General features: G+C 47.3%; 3 protein-coding genes across 8 annotated transcripts; all 3 read right to left on the bottom strand.

The window, feature by feature from the left end:
- Positions 1 to 1,594, bottom strand: LOC136538421 (ferredoxin, chloroplastic-like). 5 transcript variants are annotated; one of them, XR_010779346.1, is made up of 5 exons: positions 1,354 to 1,594; positions 962 to 1,190; positions 795 to 858; positions 283 to 393; positions 1 to 181 (listed from the first exon to the last, which is right to left on the bottom strand). XR_010779346.1 is itself a non-coding variant. In XM_066530392.1 (4 exons), exons 1-4 carry the CDS (start codon positions 1,377 to 1,379, stop codon positions 687 to 689), a joined length of 342 nt encoding a protein of 113 aa, XP_066386489.1. In that variant the 5' UTR covers positions 1,380 to 1,593; the 3' UTR covers positions 516 to 686. The 5 variants fall into 5 exon arrangements, 2 of the variants coding, with proteins under 2 accessions (XP_066386489.1, XP_066386488.1); XR_010779345.1 differs by having other exon boundaries at positions 283 to 396; XR_010779344.1 differs by having other exon boundaries at positions 3 to 181; positions 283 to 396; positions 795 to 1,190; positions 1,354 to 1,593.
- A 931-nt stretch (positions 1,595 to 2,525) lies between these two features.
- On the bottom strand, positions 2,526 to 3,849 carry LOC136536316 (F-box protein At5g07610-like). The gene is made up of 2 exons (XM_066528653.1): positions 3,115 to 3,849; positions 2,526 to 2,960 (listed from the first exon to the last, which is right to left on the bottom strand). Exons 1-2 carry the CDS (start codon positions 3,847 to 3,849, stop codon positions 2,526 to 2,528), a joined length of 1,170 nt encoding a protein of 389 aa, XP_066384750.1.
- A 12,073-nt stretch (positions 3,850 to 15,922) lies between these two features.
- Positions 15,923 to 17,575, bottom strand: LOC136538422 (uncharacterized). Of its 2 annotated transcripts, none has more exons than XM_066530393.1 (2): positions 16,821 to 17,575; positions 15,923 to 16,701 (listed from the first exon to the last, which is right to left on the bottom strand). In XM_066530393.1, the coding sequence occupies exons 1-2, from the start codon at positions 17,535 to 17,537 to the stop codon at positions 16,183 to 16,185; spliced, it is 1,236 nt and encodes a 411-aa protein (XP_066386490.1). In that variant the 5' UTR covers positions 17,538 to 17,575; the 3' UTR covers positions 15,923 to 16,182. The 2 variants fall into 2 exon arrangements, with proteins under 2 accessions (XP_066386490.1, XP_066386491.1); XM_066530394.1 differs by having other exon boundaries at positions 15,923 to 16,715.
- Positions 17,576 to 18,330: the final 755 nt, after the last annotated feature.

The raw sequence follows: 18,330 nt of genomic DNA on the forward strand, positions 1-18,330 counted from the left end.
AATGACTTAATGAGTCGCCCATCGGCTTACTTTAACATATACGTTCATGGTTACTACATGAATATCGGAGCATATCATGTACTCTAGCTTGCAGAAATCTGGTACTCCCATGGCCATTCTCATTCAGCTCCAGCTTTTCAGTGTAGCTGTGTAGTGAGCACTACATGCAATATGTACCTTGCTAAAGAGATACCACATTATCAAAGTTAGAGAAGTTTGGCTTAGGAGTTAAGACAAGACTAAAGTGAACTATAATTTGAAATGGAGGGAGTCTCTCTTAACTGCATCATATGAATTATACTTGAAGGCACATAGTCCGGTTCTACTGGTAGGGATCAGACTAGGGAGTTGTTGGCTTGGGACAGTCATTGAGCCAAGCCATGAGGCATGCTGCTGCTGGAAATAAAGGCTCATGTGTAATGCATGGACAGTTAAACAACGTACTTGCATAATCAAATGGCATTCCATAGAGACAGCAGTTCAAATTCAACAGGAGGTCAGGAGTCAAGATAATAAGCTGCAAAACCCAGTATTTCTTTCTGAAATAGTAACTGAACATCCAAAATCGTTCCATTGTCATGAGACCATCATGAATAGTCAGTAAACTGTATACAGTGATCTGGTCAGCAGAAGGTTAATACCATATCATCTGTAGTTATGTCAACTCATCAAAATCAATATCATGTTTAGGTCTTGCTTAATTCAGTCGCTGTCCAACAGTATATAGCACAAAATGAGAGTGGCAAATGAGGGCAAAAGAGTGGATGGGTACGAGGACTGAGGAGCCAACCTACCGTGGCGGCACGCGAACGGCAATCTGATGTCCTGCGCCTCCGCGGTGTGTAGAATGTACTGGTCCTGTCACGACCATGAGCCCATGCCAGTGGCGGTTCCCCGGCTGGGGTTGAGAAACATACACAGGAGTATAATGCGTTGGGGCCTTGGGGGCGAGGCTGTGTACCTCGGGCCCGACGAATTCGTGGACGACCCCGCGCTGGCGGTCGTGGACGGTGACCTTGTGAGTGGGGACGGTAGTGGAGGCCGGGCGGGGCGCTTGCTGCAGCTCCGAGGCGCGCGCCCTCGTGTCCCGGGCCGGGCGGTCCGGGAGCAGGGACGCGGAACCGACGAGGACGCTGGCGCTCATCTTGCTCCTCCACAGGCACGGCCCTCTCCGCGCCCCGATGCGAGCCCTGCAAGCAGCAATGCGCAAGGATTGCCCAGTGCACCCAGTCAATTGGGAAGGAGTCGCGAATGGTGGTCATTTGGGGCTGGGGAGGAAGGGTACTAACTACGGTGGTTGAGCTGGAACCATGAGAGGAGAGACATATGGGGGGACTCAGGGAGTGTACGTACGTGGTGGCGGCGGGGCAGGTCATCATGCGGCCGTCGGCCTCAGACTTGGTTGAGGAGCGAGTCCGGCCCCCGGCGGACGGGTTGGACGCCGACTGCCGCGCACTGGCGCGAGGGGGAGGGGAGAGAGCGTGCGTGACGAGTGACGACTGCTGCCGAGCGAGCCGTGAGCGAGCAAGACGGGAATCCTAGCGCGACGCCGCGACTGGCTCCGGAGCGGATAAGGCCAAAGGGGGCCTCCCTGCCGTTCGGTGTCCGTCCGCCGCTCGTGCCATACTGCCATCGTGTGTACTGCGGATGAGTGGGATGGGCTAGGCAAGGTCGCATTGATCGCTCGGCCCCCGCCCCGGCCCAGTAGGAGTGGAGGAGGATGGAGTCGTGTCGTGCGCGAGGATTTTTTTAATCCTTTTTTATTTAATATTTTAATAATAACCGCATCTAGAAAAAAAAATAGATCTGACAGTGCCATTGACGCGACCACTCTGTCGCGCCGACGCATGTGGCGTGGCAAGATCTACCATATTGGATGACACCCGTTGACGTGATAGTATTATTTTATTGCGTCACCGGGAACGGCGTGACAAGAATAAGTTTTCGAAAAAACATAACTCTTCGATACAATGTTGGATGAAGATGATTTTTATATGAAAATTGTAGATCTCGACGAGATCTACAACTTTTTAATTTTAAGTTTTTTCATTTGAGAATGTTAGGATGCTAAAAAATAATATAAAAGTCCAGCACCATAATAATCGCGGACTAGCGCTCGCCACATTAGAAAAATAATATATTTTCTGTATGCAGTCAAATGAAGCACCATAATATAAAAGTCCAGCACCATAACATCATAATATGTTAGGATAATTGTACATCACATATGGGAGCCTAGCTTAATAACCCTGTGATGATTTTGATCTAGCTATTTTTAGACAAGTCTCCAACCCAACAAGGTGTATATATGAAAGCCATACGTCCTATGTTCTCAGGCCATTTGAGGCATAACTCGCCTAAATCTTGAACCTTGGCTGTGCTAAAGTGATATGCCACGACTCTCGAAGAGCATAAGAACACAATCTCTTTGTAAAGATGGAATCCAAGTATCAGAGACTCATATGTATTTTCTGTGTCGTAGTAATCTTTAATATCCACGGCGTCCTCATCGTCAGTGTCCCAATCTACATTCTTTTCCTCCTCCACTGTCGTATCGCAATAATCTTTAACGTCCACGGCGCTCTCATCATCATCAGATTCCTCAAATTCTTTTCCACCTCCACTTTTGGGCCCGGTTTAAATTCTTGGTGTGACTCACCGTCGTCTTGCAAAATCCAAGGGTTGTCCGTTTGAGCAGCAGGACTGTCCCAGAAATGTGTTATCAAATCATGCAGGTTGATGCCGTGCTTGAATACCCACTGCACCTTGCCATCAGATTCGTCGAGGAACGACACGAGGACTCGACATGTGTCGTTAATGATCGTTGCGAAGTATATCCCATTCTTGGACTTTCCAAGGTAACCTTTGTAGTCGTCAAGGTAACCTTTGTAGTCGCCACTTGCATAAGCGTCTGCTAGCAGATCAATTACTTGGTACTTGTCCTCTGACAAGATTATCCTCTGCATTCAGTCAAAGCCGTTGTCAATAAATAAATTAGTAAAGAACACTTTATATAATACTCCTAAATAGTGATAATAAAAGTCAAAGCAAAAGGTAGTGTTTAAGGAACAAGTCATCGACAAACCTCAGAATAAAACGACTGTTGCAATGCACGTAGAGCACTCCGCGCCAATAAGCGGCGTGGCCATAAGCTGTCGCACCATCAGTTATACTCCCCTGAAGCCCCTCATCGTCGCCGTCGTCGAGGGCAAAGCGCCTCTCCTCCCATCTCCCTGTCCTAGATGAGTAGACACCCATGACGTACACCCGTCGCGGCCACTGCAACCCTTCCAATCGTTTGTTGCCTTCGCTGCCATTGAAAGGAGTAGGACGATGCTGCATCCAAATCACCTCGTAGTGCGGCGACACAGTTGGATCGAACGCAAGGTACGACCAATACAAACCGATGCCCTCGTGGCCCACGGGCAAGACGACGTCGCAGCGAGGCAAGCGCACCGACCGTCTGGTCGCTGGGTTGGCCACGACGGCCTCTTGTTCGTTGTCGTCCTGGAGCAGGAGGAGCCCGTTGCAGCAGTCCTCGATCTCTATGTAGTAGGCGCCGAAGTCGTCCGTCCGCACGAAGCTCTCGAGCCTGCCGGCGACCCTGCGGCTGCGCGCCGTCGATGGCCGGGCGAAGAAGTCCGGGGTCGCCCTGCAGTACGACTCGACGAAGATGCCGCCCACCGTGAGAGGGAGGAGGTCCGGGCGCAGCAGCTGCCGGCAGCGGTCGTCGACGACGGCGCGCCACTCCCTGCACACGCAGCGCGACACGGCGATGCTGCGCAGCGCCAGGCGGGCCAGGACGTCCGCGAGCACGTCGTCCGGAAGCGGGCGTGGCGGGTCCTCCATCGTGGCTGTCGATCTGCGTGCGGCGCAACGTACGGGGACACGGAAGGTCCTCTACCTTCTCTGCACGCAAGGAAGGTCTACGTCGTGGGTGCAGACTGCAGACGCTTCGTCGCTCTTCTGCTAATAAAGTAGAAGCACACGGGTCGAATTCGAATCCCGTTCGGCTTTATGAACGAGTGAAATTTGTGTATTTTGGTCTCTTTAGAAACCAATTTTTAGAAAAATATCTACGCCAAAACACTTTCTGAAAATAGACTATTCTTAGGCGTCTTATCACATGACGCCAAGATATGATGCTCGGCGTCGTGTCACTCGACGCCGAGGTATTGTCACGTCACGGACGACCAAGTGCCCAACCTCGGCACGGCTGGACTACGCGCCGAGCTACTGGCTCGATCCGGAGGGCGGCCCAGGCGGCCCAACAAAGCACGGTGGCCTAGTAGCTCGGCGTGGGGTCACTTAACGCCGAGCCTCCAGACCTCGGCGCGGCCCGACTCAACGCCGAGGTCTGGTCCCTTTAGGCCGAGGCCCCCTTCTTCTTCTTCCCTCCCCTCTTCCATTCCCCCACGGCTCCCAAATTGTGAAGACCGTCGGCTCCTAAATCCCCCACGGCCCCCACGAAACTCTAACCCCCAAATGCGACTCTAGGTGCCCGGATCTTGTCTCCCGAAGCTTCCTCGAGGTAATGGTCCCTCTCCTCCTCCAATCTATCCGCGTATATGTGCTTGCATTGTCTCTAATCATGTGGAATCATGGGTGTATGGTGTTTTGGTATATTTGTGTTTGCATTTACAAAATGTATGGCTTAGGATGATTGAGTGCATTGTTGTTTAACTGTTTTATGTGCTGAACATGTTATGTTAGTTTAGTTTCTAGTTATTTTAGTCATTAGGGTTCTTTGTTTATTGTAGGTGTCATTAGGGTTAGTTATTTGTTGGTCATTAGGGTTAGTATGTATTTTATTTATTTGTTGGTCATTACATTTCAATTTTTTTTGACCAAGGCGTTTTGTCAAGGTACTCCTCTTTCCCCTCTTTCAATTCATCTATTTAAATTCGTTTGTTTTTGAACTTGGCATTATAGGTTTGGTTCATGTTCATGTCATTCATGCAATGTATGGTGGTTCAAATGATTGAATGACCCAAATGTATGATTATTGCTGTTGTTGTTGTATATGTTATGGTTTATAATCATTGAGTTAAATTTTGTGTTTGTTGGGATTCAAATTTATTTAGGGTTTGTAATGAAAAGCTTATTTGGGAGGTATGGTGATTTAGTGTTAGTAGCTTTACATTCGTTGAAAGGTACTTTGGATTGATTTTTTTTCTACGTAATGTTAGGATGCCAAGGCGTGGTAAAGCTCGTATTCCAAGGTAATCCTAATGTTTATTTATTATCTGTGCAACAAATAGAAAACCCTAGGTTTAGGTTTGGTTCTCCGTTAATATGACTAAATTCTTTCAATTGTAGCTATGGTCGCTAGAGGGTAAATCCCTACGACCTAAAGCCTCTCCCTGAAGGTGTTCCTCGATCAATGTGCTTTTGTGGTGATCCTTGCAAGGTAAACATCTCTGAAGATGAGGAAACATATAGATAAAGGTACTGGATGTGTCCCAATTATGCATGGGAACCTACAAAGCAACAGCGGCGTGCATCGTTTGTGAGGAATTTTTATTGTGTTAATTAATTTTCTTGTGATATTAAGTATTGCTTATTTATTTGTTTTGTAACAATTTGTTTTTCTTGCAGACCGTTCCACCACTGTGTGACTTTGAGCAGTGGATTGACACTGAGATCAAGGAGTCGGACAAGCAGCATCTAGAAGACCTGAAGGAATGGGATGCGGAGGTTAAGGAGAGGTTTGAGCAGAGACGCAGACTGGAGGCTATAGAAAAGGAGCATAAGAAAGAGGAGGAAAGGAGGCATGTTGCTGCATACAGGGCGGAGAGGGAGAAGAAGCTTGAGCGTGTGCGCCGAGCGAAGGCAGCGATGGAGGAGAATCCCGATGCCGAGAGGAAGAGAAAGTGGCCTCGTTGCACTCAGTAGGTATTTGGTTCATTCACGAGCGATGTCGTGTAGCCCTGGACTTTTTTTACTATGTTGTAATGCACTCTGCTTTTATTTCAGATGAACTTATTCCCTGGACTTTTTTTATTATGTTGTAATGCACTATGATTTTATTTCAGATGGTCTTATGCCCTGTACTTCGTTAACTATTCTAAGACTGTAGTGCTACTGTTTGTATCACTGAAAAGACTACTTGTGTTGTTGCAGTCACTGAAAGGGCTACAAGTACTGTTGCAGTCACTGAAAGGGCTACAAGTCTATTTGAAAACTCACTGAAAAGCCTAGATTCGTTTACTGTTGTATCCGTATACGCAATGAATTAATATCAGAGTGATGTACTGTATTTAGATGAAGTGACAAAACACAGGTGTAGCCTTTTCAGATGAAATGACCAGTCATGGTTGTAGACTTTTCAGATGAAGCATCTAGCCTTTGCAGATTCAATAAATAAGTACGCACACAAGTTTTTTATCTAGTAGCATTCATGGTGAACCTGCCTTCATCTCTATATATAGTGCTCCATGTCTTGCTCCACATCCACACAACTTGTTTTCTGGTTTAGTTTTAGCAAATGTCGAGCGGAGGTTCCTTGAGTGGGAAGGGTTTCGGCGGAGGGAGAGGAAAGGGGGTGAGGAAGGGACCTCCGATTGTGTGGGAGGGTTCTCTGGGTCCTGATTCTTTTGAAGAACCAATAGAGGAATTTTCTTTGGAGAGGAAGAGTGACTTCACCCGTGAGAGACCTCTTAGATCATACGAGAAGCGCATTGAAGATTGGCCAAAATGCCACCACGGTTTGGATTGCGTTGTGCAGATGTACAACGACTGTGACAGTGGAGGCCGTCGTTTCTTCATATGCCCACGAGGATTTGTATTTTCTTTGAACTCTCTCCTTTTTTAGATTTGCATTTGGTTTCTAGTAGTACTTATTTGTAGATGGGTTTTCAGGATTCAAGCTGTCCAGATAACTGTGGCTTCACTAGATGGGTCGACCCTCCTCCTATCTATCCCCATCAACAGTACATTACATATTTACAGGGACGCATCTTTAACCTAGAGTATGGCCCTAGAAGTGGTAATAGGGACAAGTCGGACGACGACAACAGCAATGATGCAGAGGAGGCACTATGCAATAATCCGTACTGCGAGTGCCCGTACCATAAGAAGGACGGGCCTCCTTCTCCACCGCCACCGCCACCACCACCGCCTCCGTCAACTAGAGGATACTATGGGGAAGGCGCAACTCAGTTCAATATGTGGGAGCATTATTAGGACCAACCTTTGTTAGTCAATCCGAATGTGGAATGCTTGTATGAGTTGTTCTTTTCAATCTCGTAAGGCATGCTAGGTTTAGTTTGCAACATGCCATTGTTAGTTTTCATGTGAGTGTGTACCCTTTGCAATGTCTGTATCACTTGTTTCTTTCAATCCCCTAAGGCATGCTAGGTTTAGTTTGCGACATGCCATTGTTAGTTTTGATGTGAGTGTAATCGTTGTGCATTCGCTATTTCATAAATTGCAGTTTACCTACCTCTAAGTTTCATGTACTATGGTTGATTCCCAAACTGAAAAAAAGATTTGACTCTCTCTAAAAATAGGGGATTGAAATCGAACCAACATTCGGTTTTTCCTACAGGAACAAACATACAAATCGGCCCAAGGGTTTGGGAATCAACCATACAAGTTTACCTACCTCTGTTAATACTTTATTCTTTCTATTTTATGATTCATAGGCTCGGCGTCAATTTACGGCACGCCAAGGTAGATGACCATGGCGTTGATTCGGCCCACGCCAACCCTAGGGTTTGGCCGGCCGTTTACGTGTTGGGCTGAGGCTCGGCGTTGAGTCGGCCCACGCCAACCCTAGGGTTTGGCTCGGCCGTTTGCGAGTTGGGCTGAGGCTCGGCGTCGAGTCGGCCCATACCAACCCTAGGGTTTGGCAACGGCCTTGGCCAGGTTCGTCCCGAACCTCGGCGCTTAGTCGTCCCACGCCGAGGTTAATGGCTCAGTGTCAATTTACGGCACGCCGAGCTTGGGCACCTCGGCGCTTCGAGGCAAGGGTTTCCAGTATGTACCAGTGGTCGGCGTCAAATGACTAAACGTTGAGGTTCCCACACTCGGCGTGTGTTCACTTGACGCCGAGCTCCTGGGTTCACCAAAATATATCATCTCTTCTTTGATTTGCTTCACTATTGCCCACTACTCGTAACATGGAGGATGGGGATGATGACACCCCTTCTTCCTTATGAGTTGCGACACAGGCCCTCTCTTAATAGCTGGAAACATGAAACATGGCGACGTTCCACATTTGGGGAATATCGTTATGAGGACAATCACATTTTCATTTCAGAAACAAAGTATAGCTTATCTTAAATTAAATATCGTGGTGGATACGCCGAGCTTGGGGTTCACCAAAAAACAGAATACATAGAATTTCACATAACACATGACCACACCGACATACACATTCATTCAACATCCATACATACATAAGGTCCAACACATTCAACATCCAACATAGTCCAACACATTCAACATCCAACATAGTCCATACATATGCTTCATCAATCAACCAACATAGTCCAAACATAGTACAAGGTCCATACATAGTGCATTACATAAGGTCCAATGCATACATAGTCCATGCACAAAATATAGCATATGAAGTCTTTGGATCTTTTATCGCTCCTTGTACCTTAACGTGGACGGCGAGCGTAACGCTTTCCCCTCCCAAACGGATAGGTACCTAGAGTGTACCTGTCCACTGGTCTGAGCGTCCTCTGTGGACGTCTAGAACCGGAGGGGCCTTGAGTTCCTTGGGGTGCATCTCCAAGCTAGGACATGCCAATCTCATCATACTCATGATCATAGTACTCTCCTTGTCCTTCATCATCTTCATCATCATAATGACCATGTCCTTGACCACCCTCTGCACTAGTTGCTGCACCATGTGAAGAAGAAGTCCTACCACCATGTGCACCATGTGAAGATGAAGTCCCTCCAACATGTGCAGTAGAAGGTCCAGCACCAAGTTGTTGTGGGACTGCCACATCTGGGGAACGTCTACATCCAAGGCGTGCAGCTACCTTTCAGAGGCGATGCATGGCACGCTGCATTTTGAAAGCACTATTAGTAAGTGGGGTTGGTCGCAAAACTATATAAAGATGTAACATCAACTGAATGAGAGGAGACTACCTGAATGTGCTGTCGTAACATGGAGGCCTAATCAGGATCGCCCACAGGAATCATCAATGCCCTTCCTTGCTCGGCCACTGTCCTCATTATCTCCGTGCTCTATGCAACAAAAACAAGAATTTAAGTCTCCATCACAGTAAAGACCTCAGAGATGGTAATAGTTGTATCACTTATAGCTCTGGCTAACACAGGGGTGATCTCAACTTGCCTACCTTCTCGGGTAGCTTGGTCATATGGGTTGTTGCCCTCATCCTCGCTCGCAATGTCAGCAATGTCTTACTCCGTCCAAGCGGGCCTCAATTGAAGCCTTGTTCGTTGACCAAACCAAACAAGGTAATCATTGAATGCCTTGTCACGATGGACGGCGTGGATGCCCATGTTGTTCTGCTCCATCAACATCCACTCATCAATGTAGCGCTGGTGCTCCAGCTGCCAGTTGGTGATCTTCTTTTTTTTTTGTCTGCTGAACCTGCAAATTTTACACCAAAGCGGCAATATGAAGGCCTACTCAATGATTCATTCATGTGAAACGAACAAAATATTGCATGTTATGTACTTGTGGAGCTGCCAACCGGTGGAGAAATCATCGGGCGGAGAAGGCTGCAGCCTACCAAACTACCGTGCTACACGGTGAGGGAGATGGTACTCCACTGCATAGAAACAAATAAGGGGGGTCCTCATCGTCCAGACGTCCTCGTCTGCCATGCACAAGGAGCTCAAGTTGAGATCCATGACTTGCCTCCACCGATATGGGCGCCATTGAACCTGTATACAACATCGTCATCAACTAGTCGACGCTCAATTTGTGCACATATCCTCGATTAGGCCAAAAGGGTGGGAAACTTACATGCTGTGGCAAAAGGGTGTCCAGCTCATTGGTGAAGCTGATGTACGCGTGGCGTGACACGTGGTATGTTTCGTGGGCTCTCTCGTAGAGGTGTGCCACGGTAGGGCGACAACTGCGTCTCCTTGAGGAAACCAAGGTTGTGGGGGATCAAGCTGATGCGGTCTCCCAATTGGAAGCCTCTCCCACATCCAAATCTGCAAAAAAGAGTGGAAACTTTAATGTTAATCACTTTTGTTAAGAAAAAACATTGAATTGTAGTGGAAACTTGTATAACTTTGCTTTATTACCTGCAACAGTGTGATGCACCCTGACATTGTAGCGTGCGCGCCTCCAGGACGGCGGCAAGCCTCGCAAAGCTAACGGTACAGGAAGGCAAGTATAGTTGAGCCCCAACTCCTATTGCCGGCATCCTCCCAGTTCAAAAGGCACGGGATGTACATCCAGGATGCCGTGTCTCCAGTGCCGTCAGGGAAGAGAACCGTACCAAACATGTGCAGGACGTAGGCCCGACAATAGTATGTCACGATCTCGGCGTCTACGTTGGGTGGGCACTCCCGAAACTGCTGATGAAGCCACCTCAGGGACACCCCACTGCTACGCCATTTCTTGCCAGCCTCAACTGCCGCTAGGGGCTATCCCAAGAAGTGCTCAACCCGCTGCTGCCATCCTTCAGACTTCGTGTCTCCTGTCACTGGGAATCCTTGGATTTTGACTCCAAGGATCATGGCAACATCCTCAAGAGTGACCATCATTTCCCCGCATGGTAGGTGAAAGCTGTGTGTCTCCGGATGCCACCGATCTATCAACGTCGTTAGCGCCGCTGGGTTGAAAGGTGGCGTGCCTCGACGACAAACACGAGCAATGGTAGCAAGGTTCGCCAGCTTTAGGAGGGGCGTGTACCTCTCATCGTAGACCATGGTCGTAGAGGCCTCATGTGTCATTGGCCTTAGCACATTCAAAACCTACAAAAAAAAGACAAGCATGAAAAAGTATTAGTTCATGTCACTTTATAAAGAGCATGGACTATAGAGCAAAAGATGAACAATGCACTGTTTCATACGAATTGTTGAATATACCTCTCCGTTCTCGATCCTCCGAGCCCGGTGGTGCTCATCGAACCTTGGATCAAGAAGGGGGAACCGATCCATCCTGCAACATAAGCAATGCCAAAGCATTAGTATAAGTTAAAGCATGTGTATGTGGTACGAAGTAACATAAAAATAAAAAAAAGTAAACCAATGTACTATTACACAAAGCAATTCAAGTAGCTAGCTTGGTGGATACCTGTTGTCTAAGTAGTTCAGGACATTTTCTCTTATTGTGGCCTGGCTTATGGCAACCAGAGCAATGACTCTTTTGGGTGTCCTCTACAAAATGTCTCCCAACCTTACTCGTGGTTGATCTACCTTTCGTGGCTCGGTCCATGTCCATCCTGAACCGCTTCCGCCGCCTAGGTCCTCTACTCTTCCAGAGTAAACCAAGATCAGCCACATACTTGGGGCCATCATAAGTAGGCCATTGACTCTCGTCAAGAAATGGCTCGAACTGAGGATTCCAGGTGCTCATTAGGTTCCTCAAAGAGAACTCCGCGGCCATACGGGGAGGGACCTCAGCGTCAACACGTCTAAGGCGACAGGCTGTAATCATGTGGGAGCAAGGCCTATGGTATATGATCGGTTTTCCACACGTACACTTGTTCTCATTGATCACTACTTTATGTTTTTGAGCACCCCGGTCTTCACCACCAATGTTAGTTCCACCACCCTCTAGAATCTCATATCCATGGTTGATCGGATCGAAACATGAACCCTTCTATCGTTTAGACTTTTTCTTTGAGAAAGCTAGTTCCTGAGATGCTAAAAGTGGCCAAGCTTTGCCTGCTGTCCATAGAGACCTCGCATGCATCTTCCTCGAAACGAACCAAGAATTCAACTTGTAGAAGGTGAATGAGGCAATAGCAGTCACAGGCAGACCACGACAACCTCTTAGAAGGCTGTTGAACATCTCTGCCATGTTACTAGTCATGAAGCCCCATCTCCAACCACCAGTGTCATATGCAAGTGACCACTTATCCTTCGACGCCATCAACTCGCTCAAGAATTGCCTGCCATCAACATTTATGGCTAACTTCAGGGCATCTAACTTGTCTTTGAATAATTGAACCTCTTGCTGCCTGCAAACCTCCTCAAATAATTTGAAGTTGTCCTTTGTGTGATCACGCCTTATAAGATTCTGAGCAAGGTGTCTGGTGCACCACCGGTGATGTATTTGGCCGTAACCAGGAATCTCTTGTTCTATGGCATTCAGAATGCCAGCATGCCTATCGGATATCACACAAACATCACGTCCCAGACCAATTACCACTTGTCTTACTAGCCCGAGAAACCAACACCAACTATCCATGTCCTCCTTCCGAACAATCGCAAAGGCCAATGGCACAAGCTGGTCTTCTGCATCTGTCCTAATATAAATAAGCATTGTGCCTTCAAATTTCCCTGTAAGAAAGGTCCCGTCAATTGAGACGACGGGCCTGCAATGCTTGAATGCTTCGATGCTCTGCCCGAACGCCCAAAACACCCTTCCAAATACCTGGCTACCATTCCTTGTTTCACCCTCCTTAGGTAAATACTCGAAGTGCATCCCAGGATTTATAGCCCTCATTGCATTCAACATTACAGGGAGGCGCTCATAAGCTTCTTTCCAATTTCCAAATATTATTTCCAGTGCACGCTGCTTTGCCCTCCATGCTTTCCCATACTTGACATAGTAATTGTACTGTTGGAAGATGATCTCAACCAATGCAGACACCGTAATGGTTGGCATATGCTTCACCACGTGGCATAATTGTCTTGCAATGAACCTAGAATTGAGCTGCAGATGGTTCTCTTCTGCCTCAGCAGTGGTACAAACATGTGGTTGCTTCACTGAGGTAATCTTCTATTTGCCTACCTTCGTCTTCCTAGCACATACTCTCCAACCACACTATTGTTCTTCACAAGCAACAGTGTACCTCTTCTCCTTGAATGAATTGATGACCCTAAAAGGTCAGTTGTGTACAATGGAGTACTCTTGCAACCATGATTTCAACTCATCCATGGTAGCAAACAATATGCCCTTCCGTATGATGAGGCAACCGCTAACATCAGGCACAGTTGTATCACTTGGCCCACCATCAGCTACTGCCCTATGACCATGGCTAAGGTCCTTGAAATCACCAACTAGTGGATCTCTCCAAGGCAAGACCCTAGACAATATCTCTATTTCCTTAAAATTCAGACGACCAACAGGGCGATCGTCATCAGAGTCTTCGGCTATCTCCTGTACGAAGGACTCATCATCTCCAGCTATCTCCATGTCAAAACAGTTCATAGCCCTAGCATCACCAAAGTCTTCTTCACTACTAAGATCATCTTCGTCGCTAAGCTCATCCTCAATAGAAAAGTCTCCGCTAGCGTCGTCCAAACCTTCTTCTGCATCAACAATTACATAATCATCATCCTCTTCATCACTATCATGATTGCCCTCACCATCGACAAACGGATTCTCTTCCTCATCTCCACTGTAGCCTAGTTGTGTGACAAGTATTTCTTCTTCAGGCAAAGGACCATAGCCTATGTGAGCGGGGGAAGATGGCCATGCTTCGAAGTTATCATTTCCTAAGCCGGACTCCTTACTTACTACTAAATCCAAAGATCGCACTTCTGAGGCCAATACAACTGCCTTGTAATCATTCCATTCAGACTCGCTTGTAATTTTGAGCAGACGCTTGATCCGAGGACCCTTCGACGACCCAACATCAATGACACCTTCAAACTGAACATGCACATCTCCTTCATTCCAGCCTAACTTAACCTTCACTCGCTCCACTAACTGGGTCAAAGATGGTGTTTCAGAAAAAATCAACAACTCCTCACACATGTCCAGAAATTCCAAACTATCATCTCTTGTCCTAACAATACGGCCTCCATGATGCAACCTTACTAATTTATCTATCTACAGCCATCACACAACAAGTAGTGTAACATATGAATATATCATGCGAGTTTCAATCCAATAAGTAGAAACTAAAATATATCATTTCATCTTTTTCAACCCCAACAACATAATTATTTCTAGTCATAAAAAATTGAAATGTAATGACCAACAAATAAATAAAATACATACTAACCCTAATGACCAACAAATAACTAACCCTAATGACACCTACAATAAACAAAGAACCCTAATGACCAAAATAACTAGAAACCAAACTAACCTAACATGTTCAGCACATAAAACAGTTAAACAACAATGCACTCAATCATCCTAAGCCATACATTTTGCAAATGCAAACACAAATATATCAAAACACCATACAACCATGATTCCACATGATTAGGGACAATGTAAGCACATCTACGCGGATAGATTGGAGGAGGGGAGGGACCATTACCTCGAGGAAGCTTCGGGAGCCGAGATCGTGGCACCTAGGGTCGATTTTGGGGCCTAGGGTTTGGTGGCGGCGCGGGGGAGAAGAGAAAGAGAGGAGGCCGGCGGTTTCAGAATGGAGGGAGGAGGAAGAAGGGGGCCTCGGCGCGGCCTAAAGGGACCAGACCTCGGCGTTGAGTCGGGCCGCGCCGAGGTCTGGAGGCTCGGCTTTAAGTGACCCCACGCCGAGCTACTGGGCCACCGTGCTTTGTTGGGCCGCCTGGGCCACGCTCCGGATCGAGCCAGCAGCTCGGCGCGTAGTCCAGCCGCGCCGAGGTTGGGCACTTGGCGTCGGATGCCACGACGCCGACGTCTCGGATCCACGCGCCACCGTGTCACCGACGACCCCGGTCGTCCGTGACGTGGCAATACCTCGGCGTCGAGTGACACGACGCCGAGCCTCATATCTCGGCGTCATGTGATAAGACGCCTAAGAATGGTCTATTTTCAGAAAATATTTTGGCGTAGGTATTTTTCTAAAAATTGGTTTCAAAAGAGACCAAAATACAAAAATTTGACTATGAACGACTGTCGAGTTCGCCGATCCTGCATGGAAAGAGCACACCTATGGCCTCGAAATCGAACTAAATTCTATTACATTTCACTTTAACACAAATGAATTGAGATGATACACATGCATTCAAACAAAGCCTAATTCGGAGGTACTCCGTGTCCCTGTTGGAAATTTTATACTTATAATATATATGTAATGTATATAGGAGTAGTAAGATTATTTTTTAATACAAGAATTGCAACAACCGATGGCAAATATATACTACTACCATATCCGTTGATAAATGAGACCATATCGTTGATAAATGAGACCATATCGGCCCGGCCACTTGGGCCCATGTCAGCAGCTAGCCACAAGCGCAAAAGGCGCCAACAAGTCCCCGGCTCTCGGCCCATGCCCCGTTACGCGTTCGGACACCCAACCAACTAATTTGGTTTAGGATAACGTACAGATCACTTGATAGCAAAACAGATCGGCATGTATCATGTTGTGCACTTGTACAGCATTAATAACAAGCTTCATAAAAAGAATATGAAAGGGAAGTGTGGCCGCGTGGGGAAAATGATCACTTAAGGCTGGTTTGGATGTTGTTTGACCTCAATCAACAGGTATTGGAGTGGATTGTGATGGAATTTAGTTCAAGTTCCACTCCAATCCACACCATAACACATATGGATGGATGCAAATCCAACAACATCCAAACAATGCCTAACAGTTAACACTTTAATAGATTACTATATCAAAAAATGTTTATTATTAACTTAAGAATGTATTGACAAGGCAAGACCGAACACCACAATCGTGGGCTGAACAGCTTCGACAAGAAACATGGGAGATTAAAATAAAAATTCTGATGGTTATGGTCCTTTGAGTTCAAAATTCCAAATGTTCAACACTTGCCCATGTAAGAGAACTAGAAAAGATACCGTGTTCATTGTTCAGATGGATGCAGAATGATTGATTTAAGCCCTTGTGGAGTTCCGATTTTCAATTCCTCGAAAGCTGTTACCATATACGCTATGCTCTTAACAAAGAGAGGAAAAAAAAGGAAGGCGCAGCACTCAAAATAGTTCCAGTCGAATGGCACCAAACCAATTTACATATGGGTCACATATTTTTCTTTTGCGATGATAATTGTGCATCACATATGGGATCCTAGCTTAACCCTGTGATGATTGTGAACTAGTAGCTAGTTTCAGACAAGTCTCCAAGCCAACAGGGTGTATATACGAAAGATCTCATGTGATCAGGAATATCTGAAGCGCAAGGGTAACTCGCCTGAATCTTGAACCTTGGAGCTGCCAAAATGATATGCCACGACTCTCGAAGAATGTAAGAACACAATCTCTTTGTAGGGATGGAATCCAAATATCATAAACCCATATGTATTGTTCGTATCACAATAATCTTTAATTTCCACGGCTCTCTCATCTTCAGCAACCCAATCTAAATTCTTTTCCACCTCCACTGCTGGCCCCAGTTTAAATTCTTGGTGGGAGTCATCTTGCAAAATCCAAGGTCTATCGGTTTGACCGTCAGGGCTGTCCAAGAAAGGTGTTATCAAATCATGCCGGTTGATGCTGTGCTTGAATACCCACTCCATCTTGCCATCAGATTCGTCGAGGAACCAAATAAGGACTCGACATGCGTCATTAACTATTGCTGCGAAATATATCCCATTCTTGGACTTTCCAAGGTAAACTTCACGTAAATCGTCACTCGCAGTAGCATCTGCTGGCAGATCTATTACTTTGGTACTTATCATCTGACAAGTTTATCCTGCATTCACTCATTAGTAAACAACACTTTATATAATATATACTCCTAAATATGATAATAAAAGTCAAAACAAAAGATAGTTTAAGGAACAAGTCATCGACAAACCTCACAATAAAATGGCTGTTGCAATGCACATATATAGAGCACTCCGCGCCAATAAGCGGCGTGGCCATAAGCCCTCGCACTCACACCATCGATACTACTCTGAATCCCCTCATCGTCGTCGAGGGCAAAGCGCCTCTCCTCCCACCTCCCTGTCCTAGACGAGTAGGCACGCATGACGTACACCGGCGGCGGCCACTGCAACCCTTTCTTGTCCTCGTCGCCGTTGAAAGGATGCTGCATCGAAATCACCTCGTAGTGCGGCGACACCGTTGGATCGAACGCAAGGTAGTTCCAATACAAACCGATGCCCTCGTGGCCCACGGGCAAGACGCCGTCGCAGCGAGGCAAGCACGCCGACCGTCTCGTCGCCGGGTTCACCACGATGACCTCGTATACCTCGAGCAGGAGGAGCCCGCTGCAGCAGTCCATGATCTCTCTATAGTCGGCGCCGAGGCCGTCGTCCATCCGCACGAAGCTCTCGAGCCTGCCGACGACCCAGCGGCCGCGCGAAGAAGTCCGGTTCATACGTGCAGTGCAGTACGAGTCGACGAAGATTCCGCCCACCGTGAGAAGGAGGTCCGGGCGCAGCAGATGGAGGCAGCGGTGGTCGACGACGGCGCGCCACTCCCTGCACACGCAGCGCGACACGGCGAGGCTGCGCGGTGCCAGGCGGGCGAGGACGTCGTCCGGAAGCCGCAGGCGCGGCGGGTCCTCCATCCCGTCCGCCGACCTGCGTGCGGCGCGATTCCTCTGGATCTCGGTACGCAACGCAAGGAAGGTACATACGCCGTACGCCGTGAGTGCATGGGTCGAATCCCGCCCGGTTTAGGAACGATTCTCGAGTTGGGCCGGGCCATCCCGCACGGCACGGAACAGGAACCACCGGCTCTCGGCCCATGACTCGTTACGCGTTCGGACACCCGGCGCCGACGGTAACGAACGTAACGCCCCTCCATGCGGGTGATCGGTCGGGGGCGGTTCTCTTCTGGCGCCGCCGGTGGCCACTCGTCTGCTACTCAGGTGTGGGCGTGTGGCCCAAGTGCCGCGAATAGTTGCCGTGCTTGACCCATGGGGGCAGTGCTTGGCTAGTACGACCCCCAATGCCTACTTGGCTCTTCTAACGCCCGGAAGACCCGCACCAAAAAGATACCCAATGCCTACTGTGCTGTTCGTCCTTTTCCAGTTTTGTTCTTTCTTCTTCCTATTATTATCCTACTACCACTACGGTGTCTAGCTACAACGTTTGACATATTCAGTAATATATAAAAAAAAGTTAAAGCACCAGCTGCCCTTAAACCGGTAAGCGTGTATCACATAGATCTATAAACTTTGAAAATACAATTTTTAGACCTTTAAATTTATTAAGTGGTGTACCATAGGTCTATGCCAGTCATGTGACATCTTTTTGCTGACGTGACATGCTAGCTTGACATGTATTTTTTATTTAACCTCTCCTATTTATTTTTCTCATAAAAAATAGAACATTCCTTTTCTCTCTCATCCGAGTCGC

Source organism: Miscanthus floridulus, chromosome 2 (genome assembly GCF_019320115.1).
Source record: "Miscanthus floridulus cultivar M001 chromosome 2, ASM1932011v1, whole genome shotgun sequence".
NCBI lineage: Eukaryota > Viridiplantae > Streptophyta > Magnoliopsida > Poales > Poaceae > Miscanthus > Miscanthus floridulus.